Genomic DNA, 26,176 nt, shown 5'->3' with positions numbered 1-26,176 from the left:
GCCTGGGAGTACAGATGCTGACAGTCCCTTTCTGCACCAGGAGCAGTTCCATCTGACAAAGCTGAACCCCAGGACTGGCCCCTGCCCCACCCAATCACAACGGGTCAGGCTGATTCCTCAAGAGCCCCTGGGCAGAGACCCTGCTCTTCATTGCATGCTCATCAAGCACCAATGAGGGCTCCAGCTACAACGTTCTCCTGGAAAAAGAAAAGAGTCTCTGTGTGTGATGGGGTGGGAGGGTCTGTGGTTAATGGCTTTGGTTTTCCCCAGAGAAGTCTCATCTAAACCGTCACTATATTTTCCTCCTTGCACAGGCCCTCATGCCCACAAGCAGCAAATGTCCAACAGCAGCTCCATCACCCAGTTCCTCCTCCTGGCATTCACAGACACGCGGGAGCTGCAGCTCTTGCACTTCTGGCTCTCCCTGAGCATCTACCTGGCTGCCCTCCTGGGCAATGGCCTCATCATCACCACCATAGCCTGTGACCAGCACCTCCACAGCCCCATGTACTTCTTCCTCCTCAACCTCTCCCTTCTCGACCTGGGCTCCATCTCCATCACTGTCCCCAAATCCATGGCCAACTCTCTGTGGGATACCAGGGTCATTTCCTATGCAGGATGTGCTGCCCAGGTCTTCTTTGTATGTTTCTTATTTGGTGCAGAGTATTCTCTTCTCACCATCATGTCCTACGACCGCTACGTTGCCATCTGCAAACCCCTGCACTACAGGACCCTCCTGGGCAGCAGAGCTTGTGTCCACATGGCAGCAGCTGCCTGGGCCAGTGGGTTTCTCAATGCTCTGCTGCACACGGCCAATACATTTTCACTGCCACTGTGCAAGGGCAATGCCCTGGACCAGTTCTTCTGTGAAATCTCCCAGATTCTCAAACTCTCCTGCTTGGACACCTACCTCAGGGAGCTTGGGCTTATTATGGTTAGTGCCTGTTTAGTTTTTATGTGTTTTATTTTCATTGTTTTCTCCTATATGCAGATCTTGAGGGCCGTGCTGAGGATCCCCTCTGAGCAGGGACGGCACAAAGCCTTTTCCACGTGCCTCCCTCACCTGGCCGTGGTCTCCCTGTTTGTCAGCACTCTCATTTTTGCCTACCTGAAGCCCCGCTCCGTCTCCTCCCTATTGCTTGACCTCGTGGTTTCTCTTCTGTACTCGGTGGTACCTCCAGCAGTGAACCCCCTCATCTACAGCATGAGGAACCAGGAGCTCAAAGATGCACTGAGGAGGTTGATTCAATCATTTTTTTCTCAGCACGTATAAGCTGCTTGTATCTTTTCAGAAATTATTTCCAATTCATTTTTGAACTTCTTGTGTTGTTGGAACTTTATCTGTGATACATGTTTTTGTCCAGGATTGTCTACATCCACTCCAGTTTTCCAGAAGCATGAACCCACCCTTGTCTGAGCCACATCCTCTGTTTTTTGGTTTGTTTTTTTTTTTTTTTTTTCCTCAGATGATGTTACAGATGGCCTGCTGTGTCACATATGTGCAATAAAATGGACTTATTCTGTGCTGGTGTCTGCAGATTTGGCTCTTCTTCAAAAGCAAAGGTCAGGAACAGGCTTGAGAAATAGCCCCTCTGAGCCGTCTGCTGTGCTGGGTTTCAGCCTGAGCACAGGGCAGGAGGACATGGGGGGATGTGTTCGGGAATGGGCCTGGAATGAGCCTTCAGGTGTGGGTGCCTAGTGCCAATGGAAATGATGCACAATTGGCAAGGGTATAACTGGGTCTGTCTCTCTGTGGCTTTTGGGCACAACTGCCTGGCAGAGCAGCACCGCCACCTCAGGGCCATCCCCAAGATGGCATCCCTGGAGAAGAGCAGACCTGTTTCTGCATGCATGAGTTCAAGCAGGCTGTTCTGTCACTGGTGCAGCAGGAGAGTCCTGGGGAGCCTCCAGGTCACGAGTCTCGTGCTCAGGTGAGTGACCGGCATAGTGGGGCTGCCACAATTGGGCAATAAGGATCTCTCTGAAACAAGAGCAGCAGACACAGGGAGACACTGGCCTCCATCTCCTCATGCCATGGCTGAGCCCAGCCTTGGGGCTGATGGGGAGAATGACCCTCTTCTCTGCCCCCAGCAGCTGCTGTGCCCTTCAGAGGGGCTGGGGCTGTGGGCTGAGTGCCCAGAGTTCTGCAGCCCCCTGCGCTGGGCACGGCCGTGGGGCCAGCCCAGACTGGGCTGCTCTGCTGGGCTGGGGTGGAGAGAAAGCCGGGGCTGTGGGGAGAGCTGGGGAGGGGCTGTGCTGAGCTGGAAAGTGCTCAGGAGAGGAAAAAGACCAGTGTATAACTTGGGGCCGGGGCTGGCACTGTATGCAGTGGAGGGGTTGAAATGCATGGAGCTGGCATTTGGCGATGGCAAAGTTGAGAGCCTCTGGCTGGGTAAGGACTAAGGGTCAGACAAATAAAGCAGATGTCGTAATGGAAATTGACTATAGGCCATCCAGCCACAATGATGACACTGATGAGTTCTTCTTCAAGGAACTAAGCAAAGCCTCCAAGTCATCTGCCCTTGTCCTTATGGGGGACTTCGACTTGCCAGATGTCAACTAGGAACATCACACAGCTGGCACCAACAGGTCCAGAAGATTCCTAAAGCATCTGGACGATAACTTCTTGGTGCAGGTACTAAGGGAGCCGACCAGGAAAGATGCCTTCCTACATTTGATTCTCACTAACAGAGAGGGTGTCGTGGAGAAGTGGCAACTGGTGGCTCCCTTGGCCACAGTGACCGCGAAGGTTTAAAATCTTTGCTAATGTGTTCATTGTCCTGCCCTATGGGCAGATCTTCAGGGCTGTGCCGAGGATTCCCTCTGAATAGGGACAGCACAAAGCCTTTTTCACGTGCCTCCCTCACCTGACCGTGGTTTCCCTGTTTGTCAGCACTGCCATGTTTTCCCACCTGAAGCCTCCCTTCAGGTCTTCCCCATCTCTGGACCTGCTGGTGACAGTTCTGTACTCAGTGGTACCTCCAGCAGTGAACCCCCTCAACTACAGCATGAGGAACCGGGAGCTCTAGGACTCCATTAGGAAAGTGATTTAATGGGTGTGTCTCAATACTGAGAAACTTTTTATTGGACTCCACAAATAATATCTGATATATCCCACTGCAGGCCTCTACCCCATTTAGTATTTTATCCTTTTTATTTTTCAGCATTACCTGTATTGTTATTTGGAGTTATTATTTTTCTGTATAATTATTTGTATTCAGCTTACTCTCAGGAGAAATGAACCCAGTATGATTTGAAAACACCTGAAACCTCTGTAAGTATTTTTCTAACACTGTGTCAGTGCTGACTCTCTCATAGCATCTCTGTAATAAAATGACATCTCCAGAGTGCAGTTCCTCAAGATCTGGTTGTTCTTCCAAAGCTGCTTTCAACAACAGGCCCAGGAATTTCCCGCAAAAGATCCTGAGGAAAAAGCTCTATGTCACGTTGGAAGCTGATTCACAACAGAGTTGTGATTTAAGACACAACCCTTGTTGTCTGTTGACAGTGGAGATGGGGAGTGGTCCTGACATACAGTCAGACTGGGCTGTCCCAGTGCATGATGGGGCAGAGGACAATTCTCCAGGAGAGGAATCAGGAACTGCCTGGAGAGCCCGTGAGATACACATGGACTGGGTGTGCCTGAGGTGGGCAGTGACAGGACCCCACAGAGTGAGACATGGCCCAAAGTGGAGTCAAACAAAGGGAAAGCACTAAATGCAGGTATCTGCAGGGAAACAAAGATGGACACAGACAATCTGACACAGACCAACTCCAACAGGCAACAGCACCTTCACAGCCACCCCATCAACAGCAGCACTTACACAACCATGAGCAACAGTACTGACCCTGTCCTATTCCCCCTCTCAGACTGATCTGGTGTGAAGGTTGCACGGGTGGTCTGTACATCCCGGGTGGAACTTACCTGCAGTTTCACACACCCCTGTGGTCCCTCCAGTGTGGGCCTGGGGTTTGGGTCAGCCCAGACTCAGAGATATTACCCACTTGGACATTCCAACCCATGGTTTCTCCAGATCCTGGGGTCCTCCTCCTCCTTGCTAGCCTCACTTAGAATTGACTAAGAAGGTGTGTACATGCCATCACACCCAAAGGCACACACAATAGTGAGCCCACTCACACAGCACAGGGCCAGGAGCAGAGTTTAATTAGTTTTGTAGTTTAACCCTGACAGGCAGCTCAGCACCATACAGACTGTCACTCACTGCCCTACAGTAGGATGAGGTGGAGTATCAGAAACACAAAAGAAAACTCGTGGGTTGAGATAAAGACAGTTTAATAGATAAAGCAAAATCTATGTGTGTAATCAAAGAAAACTAAGGAATTCATTCACTGCATCATCAGCAGGAGGGTGTTCAGCCATCTTCAGAAAAGCCGGGCTCCATCACATGTAATGGTTACTTCGGAAGAAAAACACCATCACACCGAATGTCCTCCCCTCCCTTCTTCTCCCCGATTTTATTGTTGACCATGGTATCATATGTTGTGGAACACCCCTTTGGTCAGTTTGGTTCAGCTGTCCCAGCCATGTCCCCTCCCAATTTCTTGTGCACTCCCGGGCCCCATGCTGGTGGGCTTGGTGTGAGAAGCAGAAAAATCCTTGATACTGTGGAAGCACTGATCAGCAATGACTGAAACATTGGGGTGGAACCAGCACTGTTTTCATCACAAATGTAAAATTGATTCATACAAGTTGCTAAGAAGATAAGTAACTCTACCCCAACTGAAACCAGTCTAAGAAGCAGGACAGACCATGGTGATCAGGCAGGGGATTTGGCCAGACCAGCACTGACCAGCCACCTCCCTACGGGCAGCTGGTCCCTTAAATCCCCTCCTCCCCACTCTTCCACAGGCTGCTTCTTCCACAATCCAAATTTCTCTGCCCCAGTCTCCTCCCCAATTCATAACCATCATCAGTTACTTTTTCCCCAGTGGGCTCAGGTTTTTTCCACTTGCACTCAAATTTGATAGTTTGGATTCCATTGCCTTGGTCCTCTGGGACTCCAGTGGCATCACTGGTGGCTCCTCCAGGCACTGATGGCCTTGCAAGACTTGACTGCCCAGACAGTCCCCAGTGCTCCCCTCTGTGCAGTTCGGCCAACCTGGTCACATCTGCAGCCACCTGTGAGGTTCAGCTGGCACACATGGAGCTGCCCATACTGCTGGTCCCTTCTCACATCCCTCAGCTTCTCTTGCATGTCCCACAGTTTCCCATGGCACATACAGGTGGTTTCACCCCAGGGCAGGGCCTGACCAGGGGCTCACTCATCTTTCAGCAGCCTTCCTGTCTGGTGTCCTTGCTGACCTCATGATACCTGCCTACCTCTGGCCAATCACGTTGCTGTCATGAGGTGACCTCACAAGTAATAAACCGGCCCTGTTGGCTTTGTCCAAATCTAGCCCAGGTAACTGCAATAGAAGTGGCATCACAACCCACCTCCAGCCATGTCATCTTCCCCTTCTCCTGCATCTCCCATTTCCCAAGCTCTCAGCACTGCTGGGTGTGTTTCCCAGCATCCAGGTGACATCACTAGGCCTGTCTCACCACATGCCCAGCTGGGATGTTTTCAGAGATGTGCCTTCAAAATCTACCTCCCTCCCATGATGCCTCACCTTGCATCATCCTCTTCTGGCACCAGGGGTCACCTCCCAGCCAACCTCCCAGACACTGCCCCTTTACCTGCCTCTCCTCTTTCCTATCCAGCACTGTCATTTCATGGGGACTGCAGAGCCCTGGTGGGACAGCTCAGTGGTGGGAGGGCAGCCATGGATGGTCAGGGCTCCTCAGGAAGGCAAGCGGATGGATGAGGAGGTGGAGATGAGCTCTGTGCAGAGGGGAGCCTGGCGTGCACAGAGCCTTGCCTTGGAGGAAGATTCTTGGTCACAGGTCTTTGATTACATGGCAAGATGGACCACCTCTTGGTCTGCTGGGAGGGCAGCAGGGCTGGGCACAAGCAATCCAGGAGGTTCCTGCAGGGTGTGGAAGACAGCATTTTGAGACAAACACTGGACGAGCTGACTAGGGCTGGTTTCTTACTGACAGACAAGGTGGATCAGGCTGGGGATCTAAGGATGAGGGCGGCCATGGCTGCAGTGACCGTGAGATGGTGGAGAAGTAGGGCAACTGCAGGACGAGAGTGTAGGACTGCAGGAGAGCTGATTTCACTTACCATAGGATCTGCTTTGGCTGTCCTGGAGAACAAATAGGCTGTGAGTCCCTCTTCAGGGACAACATCCTCAAAGCCCAGGAAGAAACCAATCTGATGGTCAGGGAGTCAAGCAGGGCCTGGCAAAAGGTCACCATGGGTGAACAGGGACCCCCTGACCTAGGAGATCAAACAGCAGAAGGACGTGCAGGGATGCTGGAGGGGAAGAGGCTGCCCAGGAGACAGACAGACAGACAGACAGACATCTGGCCTGGGGGAGCAGGGATGGGGCCAGCAAAGACAACGCTGAGCAGTGGCTGAAACGGCCATACAAGGGGAACGCACCCAGGAGGGCTTTGCCAAAGATATTGTCAGCACAAGGAAGGCAGCTGAGGGAACCCTGGTCCCAGTGGCCAGTGGGGCAGGGGATGGAGTGACAAAGACAGTAGCAAATCAGCAGTTTCTCAGAAGAAAGATTCTTCCTTTGAGAGTGCTAGTAGGAAATGTATTTTGCTAACTGGACGCACCTATGTGTTTTACTATACATTTACCTCTACATAAATATTTATTTTTCCTTATACTCACATAGAAAGACAGATAACACAGGTCTGTTGAGATCACTGTCAACATGACCATCTACAAAGAGAACATTTCAATTAACCTTTTTATCCTTCTTTCCTCCATCAGGCAAGAGTGGCCAACAGCTTACAGCATGACTCACGCTGTGCCAAGAGTAAAAAGTGGCATTGACAGTCCATGGCAGTGGATTTTTTGGTGCCTTCGACTCTGTGCAAGACACAAGGATTATCTTTCTTAATGCTGTAGGCTTTGGTATGACAGAAATCTAGAGAACATCTGCTAAAAATGGAGGGAAAAAGAAACCAAATTAAAGATGTCTTCTTGCAACTTTAAGCATCAAATGTTGTTGGTGTTGTAATTCTCCTTTCTTTGTTTCAAATACTTTAAATACCAATGTTTTCCCATGAGATCAAAATGAGACTCTTTTGGATGTGCATGAAAAGGCAAGAGGAGAACTACTGATGTTCCACTAGATTGGTCTTCTCAGCACTCTCTCTGTTAGGCTGTGCATCTGATCTCCCTCATCCTTCATGTATTTCCTCCTGCCCTAAATAAACGGACCATATCTGAAGCACCATTTCCAGCAGCTGATCTGCACTTAAGCACTTGCGATTGTTCTCTGGACTTCCCTTCCTCTTATTGTTTGATCACTCAGACACTTGTCAACAATCCAGTTGCTGCTTTCAGCTTCAAGGAGGTAAAAGCTTCCTTGTCTTTCAGTAGTCTGTCTAATTCTGTCTTTAGCCAACTCTTTTATTATTTTTATTTTATAATTTCCTTTCTGTCTAAAACATTTCTTGCATGGTTATGCCTTGGAGAGAGTGAACCTCATTGGTTGCAGTTAGTCCTTGGCATACAGTTGAGAGTGTGTTTTCTTTTAATCATGAATCTTAAAAGTTTTATTTTGTTTGTTCAAAAGTAAAGTCTCTCTTTTCCTGTCTGCAGCCAGGTCTCCAAGGAGACCAGGTGGGGGCTGGTGCAAAGGAGCTGAACATCCAGCTGCAGACTGCAGTGGAGAAGTCTGGTGTAAGGAAAAGGGATGCAAGTCCCAGGTGGCCAATGAGAGAAATGATGGGGTTGGGGAGGTGAGGAGCAAGGTTGTCCACACTGTGTCAGACCTCAAGGGACAGCTTCTCCAACCAGTCCAGACCTCCTTAGGAGAGACCCTGGATCAATGCTGTAATCACCTCTTCTGCACACTGAAAGTTATAAAATACACCCTTTACAAAAGAGAAAGACATTTTTTATTAGAAGCTTTTTGAAATCTTTCTCCATAATTACACTGAGAAAATTCTAATTCACTGTACAAGACTAGAAGATGATTACAAGAAGAGACATGAATTCTTAGAGCTTTCCTCAGTATAACGACCCCAATGGTGCATTTAGTGCTGAGTCCTTGAACCTCAGGTGCTGAGAGGAGATTGCACAAACCTTTCCAGAAGCCAAAGTCAGAAGAAAAAAGTACTAAGTACCTTGAAGTATTAATGAGTTCCACTGAGGGCAAGTACCAGCAAAGCCTCCCCAGGGACTCATTAGAGCAGAGCATTGGAGACCATGATGGCAGATAAACAAAGGGTAATGTGCAGGCAGCTCAGATGCTGAGAAAACCCTGGTTTTGTTGGACGAAGTAGAGAGGCCAAGGCCTGACCCCCAGCCCCTGGGAAGACAGTTCCTGTCCCTCACACGTTGCTCAGGGCCCTTCCTGGGGCAGGGGGATGTGGGCTGTGTGATGCTGACTAAAGGACAATGGTGTGACAGTTCCCAGCCTGGTGGTGTGCAAAGAGGCCATGAGATGCCCCCGGTGCCTGAGGACAACATGTCTCCTCATAGGCCTTGGTGGCAGAGACGATTGCCATAGCCAAGGGGACAAAGACATGGGTTCTCTTGGCGACATCCAGTCTTGCCAGTGCCCTTTTCCAACTCCACCACAGGTTGTCCTACACTGTCCCACAGCTGCTTCTGTTTCTCTGCAGGCCATAGACACCCATCTTGCTTCCTCCCCTTGCTCTCACCCTGGTATTTCCATACATTCACTGATGTGTGTCCACTCTCATGCTCTGTTCCTCGAAACACAAGTAGATGAACTGATCTCATGCTCCTTCTGGATAATTTCTCGTACAACAGCACTACCCTTTGAGTGACATTTCTCCCTCCTCATGTCCAGTCTCCACCTTCCAACTCCTGTCCCTGCACAGGACAACCCCACAGTTCACACCATGTGTCTAAGAATGTTGTCCAGTGTCTTCCTGAACACTGTCAGGGGCTGTGACACGTCCCTGGGGAGCGTGTTCCAGTGTCCAGCAGCCTTTGGGTGAAGAACCTTTTCCTCATGTCCAACTGACTCTCCCCTGGCACATCTTCCTGCCATTCCCTGGGGTTCTGTCATTGGTCACAGAGAGAAGACCTCAGTACCTTCCCTTCCTTCTCCCTGTGTGACGAGGCTGTAGCCATCATGAGGTCTCCTTTTAGTCTTTTCTTCAACTCTGATGGTGACAAACCCCTTGGTTTGCTTTTAGAAGCAGAAAGGACAAGCCATGACCTCCAGGCAATGGGGGGGGATCCTGTCCCTCACACATGGCTCAGGGCTCTTCCCTTTCCAGGAAGAATTTTTCCCTAATATCCACTCCAAACCTTCCCTGGTGCAACTGAGGCCATTTCCTCTTGTCCTATCACTTGTTACTTGGGAGAAGAGACCAACACCCTCCATGTTCCAACCTCCTTTCAGGCAGTTCAGAGATCAGAAGGTCTCCCCTCAGCCTCCTGTTCTCCAGGCTGAACAGCCCCAGTTCCCTCAGCCGCTCCCATCACATTTGTGCTCCAGCCCCTCACCAGCTTCGTCGCCTCCTCTGCACTCTCTCTAGTGCCTCAATGTTCTTCTTATGACGAGGGGGCCAAAACTGAACACAGGATTCAATGTGCAGCCTCACCCATACCGAGTACAGTGGCACAATCACTTGTCTAGTCCTGCTGACCACGCTATTCCTGATAGAAACGAGGACATTGTTGGTGGCCTTTTTGGCCACCTGGGCATACGCTGGCTCATGTTCAGTTGCTGTCGATCAACACGCCCATATCCCTCCCCACCAGGAAATTTTCCAGCCACTCTTCTCCGAGCCCATAGCGCTGTCTGGGGTTGTTGTGAACCAAGTGCAGCACCCGGCACTTGCCCTTGTTGAACCTCAGACAATTGGCCTCAGCCCAATGATCCAGCTGGTCCAGATCCCTCTGTGTGGCCTTCCCACCCTCCAGCAGATCAACACTCCCACCCATCTTGGTGTCACCTGCAAACTTACTGAGGGTGCACTCAATCACCTCATCCAGATCATTGATAAAGAGATTAAACAGAACTGGACCCAATACTGAGCCCTGGGGACATGACTCATGATCGGCCACCAACTGGATTTGGCTCCATTCACCACAACTCTTTGGGCCCAGCCCTCCAGCCAGTTCTTTACCCATTGCAGATACACCCATCCAGGCCATGAGCTGCAGCTTCTCCAGGAGATGCCGTGGGATACGGTGTCAAAGGCTTTACTGAAGTCTAAGTACACAACATCCACGGCCTTACCCTCATCTAATAGTTGGGTCACCTTGTCATAGAAGGAGATCAGGTTGGTCAAGCAGGACCTGCCTTTCATAAACCCATGCTGACTGGGTCTGATCACACAGTTCTTTTGTAGGTGCTGTGTGATATTACTCAAGATCATCTGCTCCATGACCTTCCCCAGCACTGAGGTCAGACTTACAGATTTTAGGTCCCCAGATCCTCCTTCCGGCCCTTCCTGTAGATGAGCATCATGTTTGCCAACTGCAGAAAAGTTGTAACAACCAGATGTAAACTTCAGTGGAGAATCTGATGTAAATAAAAGTGACGTAACTCCAAAGGGAGTTTGCTTGGTTTGCTTTCTGAAGCAGAAAGGAGAAGCCATGACCTCCAGGCAATGGGAAGGGGGATCCTGCCCCTCACACACGGCTCAGGGATCTTCCTGGAACCGTGGGATGTGGGTGCGCAAAGCCGAGGGAAGGACAACACTGGTACAACAACTTCCAGCTTCCCCATGGGGCTGCAAGGAGGCAACGAGGCCCCAGTGCCATGAGGACAACATGTCTTTTCCTAGGCCTCAGTGGCAGAGACAACTGCCATGGCCAAGGGGACAGAGACCTGGGTTCTGTTGGTCCCTTCCAGCCTTGCCAGCGCCCTTTGCCATCTCCATCACAGGCTGTTCCACACAGTCCTACACCTGCCCCTCTTTCCCTGCAGGCTGCAGGCACCCATCTCGCTTCCCCACCTGCTCTCACCCCAGCATTTCTGTCCCTTCACTGATGTGTCTGCACCCTCACTGGCTGTTCTTTGGAACACAAAGCCATGGGCTGATCCAGCTCCCTCTGGGTGACCTCTTGCACCACAGCACTGCCCTTCCAGTGACATTTCTTCCTCCTGGTATCCAGTCTCCACTTCCAAATCTGCACTTGGTAGCTTTTTTTCCCTCTCTTGGTTGTTCCCACTACTTGGGAAAGCTGTACCACCTCAGAAACTGCCCATCAAGCGGGGAACCCAACCTGTTAGTCTTCTTGTGGTCTTCCACTTGACTAGAGAGAAGTAACCTCACCATGACTGCTGCTGGCCCTTCAGCTTCTCTGATAGACACGACCATGTTCCTGGTGCTGTCTCGTCACGTACTCAGGCAGAATGGACATGACAACCTGTCTCCAAGGCCTCTTCCTGGGTAGGGCCTGTGGGTACTTTGGCAGAGGTTCTTTCCCAGCCATGTTCCTGCTGCTGGGCTGTCACCTCCAGAGACAGAACTAACCCCACAGTCCCCTGCACAGCCACATGCTGCTTACTGGATTATGAGTGTCTGAGACACAAATGACCACATAATACCACACCCATCCATCCCCCTCCTTAGCACCCAGGACCTGACCAAGACTGAAGCATGTTCTACATAGTCCTATGCCTGTCCCTCTTCCCCTGCAGGCTGTAGACACCCATCTCGCTTCTTCACCTGGTTCGAATTTGTCAGATATGTTTCCTACTAACAATGTGAGTGAAAAGCAGTCCTCACTGGAACTGCTGTATTTATGTTAACACCTTGTATATCTCCTCTTCTGCCTTTTTTTTTTTTTTTTTTTTTTTTTTTTTTACTATTCTTCTACCTATTCTATTCTATCAAATCACACCATAACTCAGGTTTGAAGAGAGCCCTTGTGTCACTCATCTTGTCTCACTCTCCTGCTCAGGGCAGGGTGAACCAGGGGAGGTTGCTCAAGGCCTCCTCCCAGGTTTGCATCATCCTCAGAGGTGCTGAAAGTGCACTCTTACATAACAGAAGCAGAGAATAAAGACGTTCAACAGTGTTGGCCCAAGTGCTGGTCACTGAGAGATGACACTGGTAACTGGCTGCACGGAGGACTTTGTACCTCTGATGATATTTGGGCTTGGTGGTTCAGCCAACTTCCCAAACAGCATCCACTTCTTGAGCCCCATCAGCACCACTCTGCCCAGAAGGAGACCATGTCTGAGGCCTTGCAAATGCCCTGTACACACCATGCCTTTCTTTCCCCTCTCCATTTGGGTTCAGCAATCCCTTCCTTGTCCTTCACATTCCTGGAAATGGCTGCAGGAGGACATGTCCCATCCCCTTCCCAGGGAGGGAGGTAGGCTGGCCAGCCTGTAATTCTCCCAGTTCCTGTTCATGCTCTTCTTCAAGATGGGTTTGAGGTCTGCGTTTTCTAAAGACCTCAGAACCGTTCTCGTTTCTATGGCACTTTTGAGAGCACAATCCGGAATCACAGGTAAGGGTGACGTAGCAGGCTGGAGCACTTACAATGAGCCTGTCAAAGGCAGCTGAGATGAATCTCACTGATCCGGTGAGCTTTGGTCCTGGACTCACACACAGAAATATCAGGGTTTCATCAAGCATCCACATCTCAGCTGGCCTCATGTACTCCTTATGAACCCAGGGATGTTCAGAGACAGAGTCTGTCCCTTTTACACACAGAGGCAGGAGTCACAGTGTCCTCAGCCCTGTGGTGTGTCACCCTGCTCTGCACTCATCTGAGATGTCCCATGTCATGAGGAATGGACACAGGGACCTCAGTTCAAGGAAGCACATCCCAGTGCTGCATTCAGGTGATTTCCTATGGGGTGTTCTTCCCAACATGAAGAGAGCTCAAGACCTTCTCTGTGCCACAGGCCTCCATGGAATCCCAAGGAATAGCTGATGGTATTTGTGCTCCCTCACATTCATGTCACCTCACGTACATGATGTGTGTGCTTACATCTCATCTATACAATAAAAACTCAGACTGCTGAACTACTCATTCAGTGTCCATCCATGGAGGGAAGAACAACTTCTGTGGGTGAGAGGCCAGTGCTGGCAATGGTGGTTGTGAAGGATCAGTCCATGATAATTGACCTGAGACTCCTTCCAAAGGGGTGTCCAGTACACACGGGCACAGCCCAGACCCTGCTCTGCTGATGCTGCAGGTGTCTGGCAGGAGGCCTGGCTGTGAGAGGACACTGCTGTGTGCCCAGCCCTGCACACACACACTGTTCAGCTGTACCCTGGTGTTTGCGTTTGTGGCCACTTTCGTGGGCATGTTCTTGAGAGAAGGTTTGGAAAAAGACCTAAACCTTTCGGCCCTGCCCGTAGGAGATCACCTTCATTATGGAAAGGCTGTTCTGAGGCCAGCTCTTTCACAGAAGTGCCCATTGCCTGTCCCTGCCTGTGCTCACAGGACTGACACACAGCAGGATGGTGACCAAGCTGCCAGAGCACTCAGGCCTCGCACAAACACAAGGAATGAGAAGGAGGGTGTGGGAGTGGAACGAGAACAGCTCTGGAAAGCCAAGCGCTGGTGCTCCCTGGCAGTGCTGCCAGGCTGGACTCTTTTCCCCTCCTCCCATGCACACAGGAACTGTCCCTGCAGCTCCAAAAGGCCTTTCAGGAAGGATATATTTAAAATGAAGTCACTAGAGGACCCTATATTTTGTTTAAATACACAAAGATCATGGCTCCTCATTTCCACAGCCAGTGGTTATAAAGAAAAGGAGACAGTGAATTAGAAAGGGGATGACAACATTACAACATTACAACAATTAAAAAAAAGCCAATAACAACAGAAAATACAGATGACAGATTGGACCTGTACTTAGAAGAAGAAGCTGCGGCAAGGGGCCGTGCTGAGTGCTGCAGAGGAAGGCAAAAAACCCCCAGAGACACTTGCTGTCCCACATGGGGGGAAAAAGAAAGCCTTCCTCCCTCCAGCTGCAGGGCACCAGAGGCCATCTTCCTGGTGCTTGAGCTGCAGGCAGGAACCCAGAAAATTGGCCCAGAGGAGCTCTGAAAAGTGGTCACACTCAATGCTGCAGAGGAAGGCAAAAACCCCTGGAGACCAGTGCCAATGTGCCCCAGCGGAAAAAATTCCTTCCTGACCTCAGTGGTGGCGATGGGCTGTTCTCTGAACACGTGAGCCAGACCTGGCTCCATGTCCCACAGGTTGTTCACATCTCCCAGGAGCTGCCCAAACTCTATCCTCCCTTGAGCTGGAGCTATTTTGGGGACTTCCCAGAGTGCCTAAATGCCTCTGACCTGATGGACCTTGAGGGCAAGAATCCTTGTTGTCCCTGTGTAGGACACCTGTGGGTGTTCCAAAGCACTGCAAGCCCTTGCAAGCCCTTGCAAGCCCTCGACATCCTATCTCTTACGGCTCCTGAGTGTTACTCCGTAGGAGATGAGGATGGTGAGCTGTGCAGTGCTCCTCAAGAAGGAATTGCCTTGGTCTTGCCACTGCTATCCAGTTGAGAAGGATTTGCATCCATGAGCCGAGCTTGGAAGGTGGCCCTGCCAGCAGATTGTCTTGCAGCGGAGAACCTCCAGCAGCCTCATGCAAGGTTTTCTTCCCTCAGGCCCTGGCCTGTGATTCCAGCAGCTCCTCAAGTGCTTCCTGTGAGATGTGTTGGGGCTGCCCCCGGGCCAGCTCTGGCAGTGGACAAGGGAGGCTGCTCCTTTGGATCCTGCGTGGGGCCTGGTGACCACTGCGTTGCCGGGTGCTGGCATTGTGACATGGGGGTGACAGAGCCACACATGTGCAGCCCTGCCTGCCCCCCCTGCGCCCAGCACCCTTTGGAGGAGGCCTTTGGGGTGCTGGCCCCGAATCAGTCCCTGTAGCTACAAAATAGGGGAGTAAGCAACCTGATAGAGTCCCTTTTTTGCAAAAAGACAGTGTGGATTTGTTGCCAGTGCAGCCTTACTTCCAGTAGCGATACTGCCTGTGGTATCATGTATGGAGGCCTCAGGGCTCGCTCAGGGCTTGTCACGCAGAACTGCAGGCCTGACAGAGCAGAACTGCTCTCCTCTCCTCTCCTCTCCTCTCCTCTCCTCTCCTCTCCTCTCCTCTCCTCTCCTCTCCTCTCCTCTCCTCTCCTCTCCTCTCCTCTCCTCTCCTCTCCTCTCCTCTCCTCTCCTCTCCTCTCCTCTCCTCTCCTCTCCTCTCCTCTCCTCTCCTCCTCTTTCCTCACAGTCAGTCAAATAACAAAGACACTGTTTGCCTGAAAGGACAGGGGGGTTTCACTTCCAAAATCAAGTTCATGCACACATAACACAATAAATACAAGTTTTGCTTTTGCTCGATTTGATTTTATTTTATTTTGTTGTTCATTTATTAATTTACTTTATTTTATGTTAATTCATGGTATGTTATTTCATGTCATTTTTTTTCCATTTCATACTCTGTTTCAGAACCGATGCTCACAATCATTAGCACAAGCCCATGTGTAGCCAGGAGTAGGCTGATGCATTCTTCAGTTAAGCGTGAGAAAACATCCCTTGCAGGCTGGCAAAGGCAAGTCCTAGAGCTACAGAGAGAAGAAGGAGGAGGAGGAGGAGGAGGAGGAGGAGGAGGAGTGCCGAAGTTTCAGCAGCGTTAACAAGGAGAGTCTGTGCTTGTGCAAGTGATGAGCTCGGTCCCACCAGAAGAGCCAGGATGGCTGCAGCACAGAGGGAGTGCATTGAAGCTGTTTCTTCTGGAACACAGGGGTGTAGGAAACGAAATAAACTAATTTTTTAGGAACAAGAAGAACACATTCAAATCACCAGTGAAAATCTGGAACAAAATACAAAAACCCCAGGTTTCACAGTGAGCTGGAAAAACCACCTAAAACATGCCCCTGGACCCTTCCCTGTTCCGTCTCATGGACAATTTCGTCAGTAATTGACAAGAGCATGTGAACACTCGAGGGATCTGTCTGTCTGCTGTGTGTAAACACAAACAACACCTTTTCAGCTGGTGTGTATATCCCCATATAAAAGCAAATGAACTCAAATGGTGTCGCTTGCCATGAGCTTTGTCACCTCAAACATTATCTGCAGGGCCCTGCTGGACAACTGCAGAGTGGGCAGCTCTCAGACACCCTGGGGCACAACCTCAGCTGCCTGGACCGTTCATGGGTCTCTCAGAAATCTGGGCAGGAGTTGAAACCATTTCGGTTTGAGAGCAAGACTGGCCCGAGCTCAAGTTTTCTTTTGCATTCTCACACCTGGAAGCTAAATCATAAAGGCTACACGGGTCCACACCAACGGAGCTCTCCTAACAGGCACTTCCAGTCATTAATGCCCAAGCCAACATTTCAGTGGAACCTGGCCACGCATTTGGAAACAATGTCCTTTTGTGGTCAAACTGGTGCAAGTCTTTTCGCCTTCAGAAATCCAGAAAATCCAAGCAATACAAGATGTGCTCCTCTCCGCTCCAACAGCTATCACACTCCTGCAGTTGAGCTTTCATGACATTGCAGAAATAATAGAACAAACCCCAACGCAAAAGCTATAAGCAGAACACGCGCCTTAAAAAGCAAATCCGAACAGGAGTGTTAATTGCAATCAAAGGAAGCTGTGACATGACCCTTCAAACGCTCTGGGTGTGCAGGTGGGACTAGACGGTGTTTGTGGTTCAGGAATATCCACGCTCGTCACAACCAGCTGGTTCCGTCACTCCCAAATCTCAGCAGCAGCGTTCCTTAACACCGCTCAGCTTTGGGCACCCAGAGCTGCCTTCAGCTCACGTGAAAGCATCTCCTCGTAATGCCCAGCATGAGCCCAAGAACGACGCCTCCCTAACGCAGAAACAGAGGAACATCAAACAGTGCCCCCTGCTCCATGGGCTGCATTAGAATCTGTGGCAGAAAGGGGATTCCACAGTCTGGAAAGGCTCCAAAAGAGATTGGAGTTTCCTGGGTCTCAGAGTAATTCTAGAGCTCAAGTGGTGACAGACATCAGCTCCAGCTCAGATAATACATGCCAACACCCATCGCTGACCCAAGAAGGCAGCTCCTCCTGTCCTGCCCTAGGACTTCAAATCCAACATGCTTTGTGCCTCAAACAGGATGCACCTTCTTTATTTGTAACACCAGTAATCTATTTCTTCCTAGAGATGGACTAGAGATACATTATACAAGCAACCAAGTCCCTGCCTGGAAGCAGCGGAGCCCTTCGCCTTCTCTTTTCCATCCCAGTTTGCAGGAGAAGGGAAACAAAAGACAGAATAGATGGTGAGAAATTCAACCACAAAATGGAGAGGGAACATTTGAGAGCGGGAAAATTTATCCGTACAATGGAGAGAGCTACGTTGAATCAATAACATTGAAAATGAATCTTTCTTGTCAGGGGAAAAGTGCACAGCAATTAAAGACCTGCCAAACAGACGCGTATCATTCTCAGAAATACACAAGCCCAAAGTCTCAACAAGTCAGCGAGGGTTATTGCTCGAAATCAAAGCGCAGCTGCACTGAACTGAGTCAATACTGACAGAGTCGCCTCCCTCGTCCCACACGAAGCTGCACAGGCCACGTGCTGCTCCAACAGGAATGTGCTGGGGACACCTGGGCCTCTGCCAGCGATCGTTACACATCCAGTGATCATGACACAATCCACTGATAGTGACACAATCCAGTGATCGTGACACATTTTCCCCGTTCGTTCACCACCTCACTCACTGTTTCTACAAAACATTCAGTATTAAATCCCTTTCCTCCAGAAATCTGTACTGTGTCTACAGTGACTTGGTTTGCGATGTCACCAGCGAAGGCCGTTGCGATGGAATCTCAGCAGGGGCTCCTTGGCCAGCACCCACCTCCCAGGCGGCTCTTTGGGAGCCGTCCTGGCCAGCTCCAGCTCCAGCGTCATCCCACGCAGCAGGAAAGACACCGCCTGGTGCCACGAGCAATGCCAGAACCCAGGTTAATGCCTGTTTATTCAAATTTGTTTAAGCCCGGTAAGCAGTGTGGTTTGCAATGTATTCTATGAGTGCTGATCCTGTGAGTCTTGTTTCACATACCTCAGGGAGGGTTTTCCTTCCCTGAAAATCCGTGTTCATTAGATTTGAAGAATTTAAGTACGTCCAGACAGCACATGAGTTTCAGGGTTTTGGGCAGAGTTTTCATTGTGATTTTACTGTTATCATCAGCAAGGTATTGAAGAATCCCAGGAGTTGCTGCGTAGCTGGATTTACGTAGTGCTGATCTACATACTTGACAACCCAAGCAATGGCAGAGATATAATAAATCACAGGTTGTAAATATCAAGGAACAACCTTGGGAATTCACTCATAGTACATCTGGTATGAAAACATAGCTTTTTGATATATTTCTCTTCATATGTTTAACTTACTTCAGTAATTGGTATCCCAAAGGTTTTTCTCTCCAAATCATATTTCGTAGCTTCATCGAGTGCTCTTTTTGCCAAGCCAACAGCACCAGCCACTACCTAAGTTAAACAGAGCAGAGAATGAAAATCAGCAATTCCTATTATGTGTTTTAAGTAACTTACTTCTGATAGTTACAGGAAGAAAGAGCAGCCCAAGAGGGCAGGATGGTGGAACGGTGGCTCTGAGCAGCTGCAGTGAGCACAGGAGGCAGCACGTTCTCAGTCATGGTCACCAGCCGGATTTCAAGGTGTCGTGGTTTAACCCAAGCCAGCAATATAACCACGACAGCCACTCGCTCACTGCCCCACCATCCCCAAATAGAGGAGAGAATCAAAAGGGAAGAGAGAAACTTCTATGGAGAAAATCACAGTTTAATAAAATAACAAAACAGCACTAATATACTGCTACTACTAATATCTATAAAATGGAAATTGAATAGAAAATAAGAGACATTCAATGCAATTCCTCGCAACTCCATCTGCACCGAGCACCAGTCCCAGAAAGCAGCACCTGGTCCCAACAGCCGACCCCGGAGAGAAGAGGGAAAAAGGCAGAAAGACCCAGAGACCTCTGTAAAATGGCAGGATGGCAAAAGGCTGAAATAAAGAAACTCCCAAACAGAACTGCCCCGAACAGGTCTCCATCCCGGCTCTGAGAAAAACCCCAGCCCGAAGATCCCAACTCTCCTTAAATACACAGCATGACGCTAATGGAATATTCTCCTTGACCAGTCTGGGTGTCAGTCAAGCTCTGCCCCATCCATCCTCCCTTCCCAGCTCCTCACACCAGCGGGCAGAGCTCATAGACCTTGGCTCTCAGACACCAACAACTAAAAACTTTAACTCTGTCCCGGGTGTTCTTTTTGTTCTCAAACTAACTCCGAACAATGACTGTGCCAGCTATGAAAAAGAAAGGTTTCTAACTGCATGAAGAAAATTAACTCACTTTCCAGGCGTCTCACCTGCACAAACCAGATTCTAAAGGCTGACGCGCTTCCCCGGCCACAAACCAGGCACGTAGCCAAAGCATGAAAACTCTGCCCCATTGCTGCCACAGCTGTTACCTGTGCTGCTGGTGCTCAAGGGGAACAGAACACAGAAGAGCATCCACCACCTCTGACTGTTTCTTGGAGCTTAATTCAGCAACAACTGCAATTCTCAGCTGCCCAGCGCTTTACATTGAAATGCAAATGAAACCGGCAGTGCTAGAATTTGGATCACAGACATTTTAGGGTTTTTTGAGCTTGCTTTCACAAGCAGAGCAGAATTGGCTCCAACTAAAGTGGTATCTCCCCTCTTCAGCTAAGCATCTACTTTGAGTTAACCAGAGGCACAGGAATTACTTTGATTTACTTTCCGCAGAGCAGAGAGACTCAAATGAAATGACGTATGAAAACAGCCTTGAAAAGCTTTCCAGGCCAGTGTGTGCCTGTAGCTCCCTGTGCTCTGCCTTGGCTTACACCACGTCAGTCTTTGGATGAGGAGGAAAAGCCTTCTGACGTTTCGCATACGGCCCTAACAAAAAAACAACTACCTGAGACGCTTGGACTAGAGTAACCCTAAAACGTAAAGCTCTCTCCATGAGAATGGTTTTTATATTGTACTTAGACAAGCTGGATATGACTAAATACTTTAAAGCACCATTAGCTATTCCCTGTAATCTGCTTACGGCTTTAAATATTAAAAGCCTTTACCTTTGCAGACTGAATCAGAACGATGATCTGAAAACCAAAGATGCTGCATATCTGGTCAAGCTCTGTAAGGGTGGTTTGGCTGGGTGATTACACACAGAACAGGCATATTTCACAATTTATGCTCCATTTTTCCATGTATTATTCCTACTGGCAGGAACCTCCCTTATCCCAAAACAAACCTACCTGAAGACATTATTTCAACAATGAAATGAACATTTTACTTCTATTTCTAAATGACAGAATGCTTCTTCAGCAAACTGAGAAATCATTGAGCTCAAACTCATTTCCGAATGACAGAAAGGACTACTAATGACAAACCCAGAAGCTTTTACAGAAGTCATATCCTGAAACCACCCCCTGAGGTCTTCTCCAAAGGAAAATTTAACCATTACACAGCCACATGCCAAGAAAGGGCTGTGCTGGGACTGTTGGATGGAGAAGGAGCTCATCCAGTACTGAGGTCTAGGCAAACCACTGGTAGATCCTGCCATCTGCAGGTCCAGGAGCCCAAAGCAGCTTTTCTACAAACAGAGTGTTCTCTGCTCCAGATCACAAACCACTGGACTGAGAGTTCAGGCATAAGACGACGAGCAGCAGTGGCTCCACAAAAAGGCAGAGTTGGCTACGCCTGTGCTGAAATGAGGATTGTGGTGGTTCTGCAGAAGATCACAAGTGGCAGTACCTCTCCTAGAAGGAGACTGTACAGTTGAGGACAGAACCAATGCGTTTCTTCACAAACCACGCAAGCCTGCAGAAATGAATTTGAACATGCACGACAGCTGTATAGGTCCTCTTTTAGTATTTTGTGACAATGCGTTGACCTTCAGAACAGAAGCATTGACATCTGCCCTCTGAATTGACCATCCCTGCATGTATATGTACAATCAGATCGATATATACTTGTTTCCTATTAATTCCTGTTCCCCTATAGCACAAAACTTGATTTACTGCCAGGGATGGCCAGTAAGTGGCTACTGGGCTTTTGTCAGTCTGACCTGTGCTTAAAAGTAAGGGCTTAATTAACTCAGAAAGTCTTTTTATTTCTCAGAACTCACATCCCAAAGTCCTTAAACACGTGCAAACGTATCAAGATAGAAGATTCCCAAACTGAAGTATCATACTAAGTAATACAAAACCATAATCATCAAGGACCATTTCTGAGATTGAAAAGTATTTGTGACTTTTCTAAGAACATTTCTTATCTATATTCAACATAAATATTCTGCCTTAAAACTTCAGTACTGCCCTGATATGGTTAACACGTAGTACCAGGGAAAAAAAAAAAAACAACACAAAACCAACCAAACAACAAAACACACAAAATAACCCAAACCACAAACAACAACCGAAAAAAAACCCAAACAAAAGAAGCACCATTGACCCCACACACCACAGTACTCGGTGCCTTGTGACAAAAGGCCTCGTCACATGGGTGTGGCAGCCAAGCGCCCCCTAGGGGAGGAGAAGCCTGTCAGCCCTGGACTTGTCACTGCCCCGGGCTGCTGGTGACCCTGCTGTCCCCCAGCCTGTCACCTCCCAGTGTCCTGTCACCCCCCAGCCCTCTCCCTGCCTGGTGTCGCTCCTGTCACCCCCCACGCTGTCACTGTCTGGTGTCCTGTCACACCCCCAGGTCTGTGGTGTCCCTCCTGTCACCACCCAGGCTGTCACCAGTTGCTGTCCCCTCCTGTCTGCACCAGCCAGGGCAAGGCAGCCTGAGGGAGATACAGCAGGAATATAAAAGGCTTGTTGTAGTCTGGCAGGGCTAATGAGGGAGCTGCCAGGCCTGTTTAAATGCCTTTTGGGTTTCCAGAGTCAGGAAACCCTTTTGACTTCTGTGCTGTTCTCTGTGTCCACAAGGGAGCAAAACCAACTTCCACTTCTCCAAATTCCCTTTTATGACAGGCTGCCAACAGAGATGGGGCTGTGCATGAGCACGAGACCCATGTGAAGGCCTGAAGACACCAGAGGCACCTGGTCTGACCCCACCAGAGCACACCTGCTCCAGAACGTGGCCACGCCTGTCAGAGAGGAGGCCGCTCCACCTTCCACTGTCCTGCTGCCATCAACCACCCGTCTCCAGATGTCAGGGCTCGGGCTGGCAACACTTGGGGCAGCAGCAGGAACGCTTTGGTGGGTGTGCAAAGTGTCCCCAGAGCTTCCTGCTGGCATTTGCACAGCTCACAGCCCAGGGTAGAATCATAGAGTGTCCTGAGTTGGAAGGGACCCACAGGATCATGGAGTCCAACTCCTGTTCCTGCATGTGACAACCCCACAGTTCACACCATGTGTCTGAGGGCATTGTCCAGTCTTTTCTTGAATACTGCCAGGCTTGGGGCCATGACACCTCCCTAGGAAGCCTGACTATCTCTCTAGGAAGCCAGAAGTGTCTGTGACTGCCACAGGCTTTTTAGTTTGCCTTCCCAGACCAAGCCAAGCTGTGATACAAGAGCTTGGGTCCTCCCTGTCTCCCATGGAAAGCCAGAAATGGCGTTATCACCATCAGCCTCCTGCGGGATATAAAGAAAACTTGTCAGGCAGTGAGTGCATCCTGCTGCATAGACTTTGAACTGCCCTGGTGAAAATGCTGAGCAGCAGATTGTGGTACAGAAGGAAAAGCTCCCACATAGACGGCTTCGAAGACACGCGAGAGAACTTGACCTACTATGACCTCACCTATACAAATGGGTGTATTGTTAGAAGAAACCAGATGGAAAACGTGCGAAAGCAGCAAAGTTGCAACAAAATAGTCCAAACTCAGCTAAGAAATATGCATGAAGTGTGCTTGCACAGGGCATTCACGTGAACAAATACTCAAAAGTGAATGGCAACAGGAGACCTCATGGCCAAGCCAACAGGTTGTTTAGACTGTAAAAAAGAATATGTGAGTAGGCTTAAGATTGCATATAAGGAATCGGGAATAGCAACCAAGCCAAGAGGCACCTTTATGGCTAGCAATAAATGCTCACAAGCCCATGTGTAGCCAGGAGTAGGCTGATACATTCTTCAGTTTAGTGTGAGAAAACATCCCTTGCAGGCTGGCAAAGGCAAATGCCAGAGCTGCAGAGAGCAGCAGCAGGAATAGAGGCCAAGCTGTCCCCGGTTCCTGAAGAGGGAAGAAGAAGAACAAGAACAAGAAGAGGAAGAAGAAGAAGAAGAAGAACAAGACGAAGAAGAAGAACAAGACGAAGAAGAAGAACAAGAAGAAGAAGAAGAGGAAGAAGAACAAGAAGAAGAACAAGAAGAAGAAGAAGAAGAAGAAGAAGAAGAAGAAGAAGAAGAAGAAGAAGAAGAAGAACAAGAAGAACAAGAAGAAGAAGAAGAAGAAGAAGAAGAAGAAGAAGAAGAAGAAGAACAAGAAGAAGAAGAAGAAGAAGAAGAAGAAGAAAAGAAAAAGAAGAAGAAGAAGAAGAAGAAGAAGAAGAAGAACAAGAAGAAGAAGAAGAAGAAAAAGAAGAAGAAGAAGAACAACAACAACAACAACAGGATAGGAGTTGAGTGGTACCATGGCATCTTTTCCAAAGCGTGACACGTGGCGATGACGAGCAGACTTTTTGCCTTCCACAACTTGTTTGGCTGCTGTGCTTCTTGGCCAGGGATGCATAAGAAGCGCTCTGGTCCCTGCCAGGCGCTTGTATTGCCCGAAGGGAGAGCTGAGAAGCGGCACCTGCGGCTGGTGCAGCCAGACCTGAGCCCTTGGAAGCAGGGGCTGTTGTAGTGGAGGTTTTTGGTTTTGGTAGCTTGGTTGAGGTTGTTGAGGTGGTTTGAGGTTGTTTGTTTGAGGCAGGTTCTTTGAGCGTGGCTTGAGAGGCTGGTTGTTGAAGGCTGGTGGGTTTAGGTGCTGGATGGAGGTGATTTTTGGTTGAAGTTGTTTTCCCTTGGTTGTTTTAGGTGGGCTATGTGAAGTTGTTTTCATTGAGGTTGTTTTGAGTAGTTTGGTTTCGGTTGGTTGAGGTCGTTTGGTTGAGCTTGTTTAGATGATTTGAGGTTGGGTGATTTAGGTTGGTTACTTTCCGTTGTTTCGGGTTTTTTTCTTTTTTTTCAGTAGGCAGTTTAGGTAGGTTGGTTGATGTCTGTGTTTTTTAGGTAGGTTGGTTTAGGTAGGTTCGATTTCCATGAGTGAGGTTGCTTGGAGGGTTCTGTTGAGGTTAGTTCAGGTTATTTGGTTGAGGTTAGTTCAGGTTATTTGGTTGAGGTTCTTTGAATTGTTTTGAGGTAGGTTGGCTTAGGTGATTTGCTATGGGTAGGCTGTTTGAGGTTGTTTAGGTGTTTTGTGCTAGTTTAGGTTGAATAGGTAGTTTAGTTTGGGTTTTTTGGTAGGTTTGTTTTTGTTTGTTTGGTGGTCGAGGTTTTTTTGGTCATTTGGCTGAGGTTGGTTTAGTTGTTTGGGTTGTTTGAGGTTTGTTGTTTTCAGTTGTTTTGTGCTGTAGGAGGTTGGTTGTGTGTTTGTAGGTTGGTTGTTTCTCAGAGGTTTCATGTTGTTTAAGCTCAATTCTTTTAGGCCATTGAGGCTTGGTTGTTTGTTTTTGGTTGGGGTTGGTTGCTTGAGGTTGCTTGAGGTTGGTTCAGGTAGTATGTTGTAGATTGTTTAAGGTTTTTTTCAGGTTGTTCCTGGCTGGTTCTTTGAAGATTTTGAAGGTGGATAGGTTGAGGTTCTTGAAGGTTGGTTGTTTCCAGTTGTTGAAGGCTGGTTGAGGTTAGTTGTTCTATGTTGTTTTGTTTTAGGTAGGCTGTTGTAGGTAGGTTTAGAGCCAAATTCACTGTCCCCATGAACAACTTGCTCAGTCCTAGGGACAGAACTCAAAAAAGGCACAAGTTGAGCTAAACGTGTTCCTCTTTCTATTGTCACAGGTGGGGTCACCCACCCTTTTGCCTTCTGCTCTGGCCTCTCTCAGAGCCACCCTCACTGCATTTTCCTTCTTGCTCCACTGCTCTGGGTCACTGCTGTTGTGATCTTCTTCTTGCTTTCGGGCTCTCTGGGGATGGGAGTTTCAGCTGCACAGTCACACCCTGACCTTCTGGGTCCTTTCCTGCAGGTGTGTCCATGGGAACACATGTCCCAGCTTTCCTCTGACCTGTGGGGCCGTGGGCAATGCAGTCTGTGGGGCTGGGGAATGAGATGAGTCTCCCTGAAACAAATGCCATCATTACAACACTTGTCTGTCTCTTTGAGGTTTCCTTACAAGCTGTGAGCTTCCCTCTGGGATGCAAACCTGTCCTACAGCATCTTTGTGTATCCGAAAGCCCCATGGAGAAGTGCAGAGCTGCTGTGACAGAGAAAATGCTGTTGGGTTTGTGAAATGTGTCAAGTGTGTCCTGGGCTAAACGTGGGGAGCTGAGACCTTGGGAAAGGGTGAGACATGTCATGGCCTGAGGTGGGTCCCTCTGCTCTCAGCAGTGCCTGGTGGCTTTTCAGGGTAACATGGGAGTGTGATCAGCCTCCATCTCAGAAAGGTGCCAGCCCAGAGCAGCTGGAGCAAGACAGAGGGACAGATCAGCTGCCCTCACTCTGCACTGAGCCACGGGCCTCCTCTGGTCTCGCAGGACTCGCTCTGTTCTCCCTAAGTGCCGCAGAAATGCTGATGGTTTCTGACACCCAACAACACCCTCCAGGGGAGTTGCAGGATTGGACTAGATGATCTTTTGAGGTCCCTTCCAATCCCTAACATTCTGTGATTCTGTGAGGCTGTAAAAAGCCCAAACATTTCAAACTTCATTTTACCATCCTGTTTCATTCTGGTGATAGTGCAGATGCTGACAGGCCCTTCTTCACCAGCAGCAGTTTCAGATGACAACTTTGAACCCCAGCACTGGCCCCTGCCCCCCGTTCCCATGACCCCCTGCTGCAGAGGCCCTGCAGCAGGCACAGGCCCTGGTCCTCACGGCACCACCAGCCAGCACCACCCAGGGCTCAGCCACGGGCCCGAAGGAAGGTCTGGAAAAGGACAAGGGGGTGTGGAACAGGGGGAGGGTTTATGGGAAATGGCTTTGATTTTGCTCAGAGGAATCTCCCCTAACTTGTCACTTTCTTTTCCTCCTA

The 26,176-nt window shown here is 49.2% G+C and overlaps 1 protein-coding gene and 1 non-coding gene across 2 annotated transcripts; one reads left to right on the top strand and one right to left on the bottom strand.

Annotated features, from left to right (window-relative positions):
* Nucleotides 1-337: 337 nt before the first annotated feature.
* Nucleotides 338-1,273, top strand: LOC135991481 (olfactory receptor 14J1-like). The gene has a single exon (XM_065640165.1). The coding sequence runs from the start codon at nt 338-340 to the stop codon at nt 1,271-1,273; it is 936 nt and encodes a 311-aa protein (XP_065496237.1).
* Nucleotides 1,274-16,975: 15,702 nt separating this feature from the next.
* LOC135991764 (small nucleolar RNA SNORD45) lies at nt 16,976-17,060 on the bottom strand. Its single transcript, XR_010606551.1, has one exon. It is a non-coding gene; the product is annotated as a small nucleolar RNA SNORD45 (small nucleolar RNA).
* Nucleotides 17,061-26,176: the final 9,116 nt, after the last annotated feature.

The sequence above is a fragment of the Caloenas nicobarica genome, chromosome 8, assembly GCF_036013445.1.
Source record: "Caloenas nicobarica isolate bCalNic1 chromosome 8, bCalNic1.hap1, whole genome shotgun sequence".
Lineage (NCBI taxonomy): Eukaryota > Metazoa > Chordata > Aves > Columbiformes > Columbidae > Caloenas > Caloenas nicobarica.
The sequence above is the reverse complement of the archived record's forward strand: the minus strand, read 5'-3'. Positions and strand labels throughout refer to the sequence as shown.

Coding starts and splice junctions, on each gene's coding strand:
- LOC135991481 (XM_065640165.1), top strand. CDS start 338: ATGTCCAACAGCAGCTCCATCACCCAGTTCCTCCTCCTGGCATTCACA.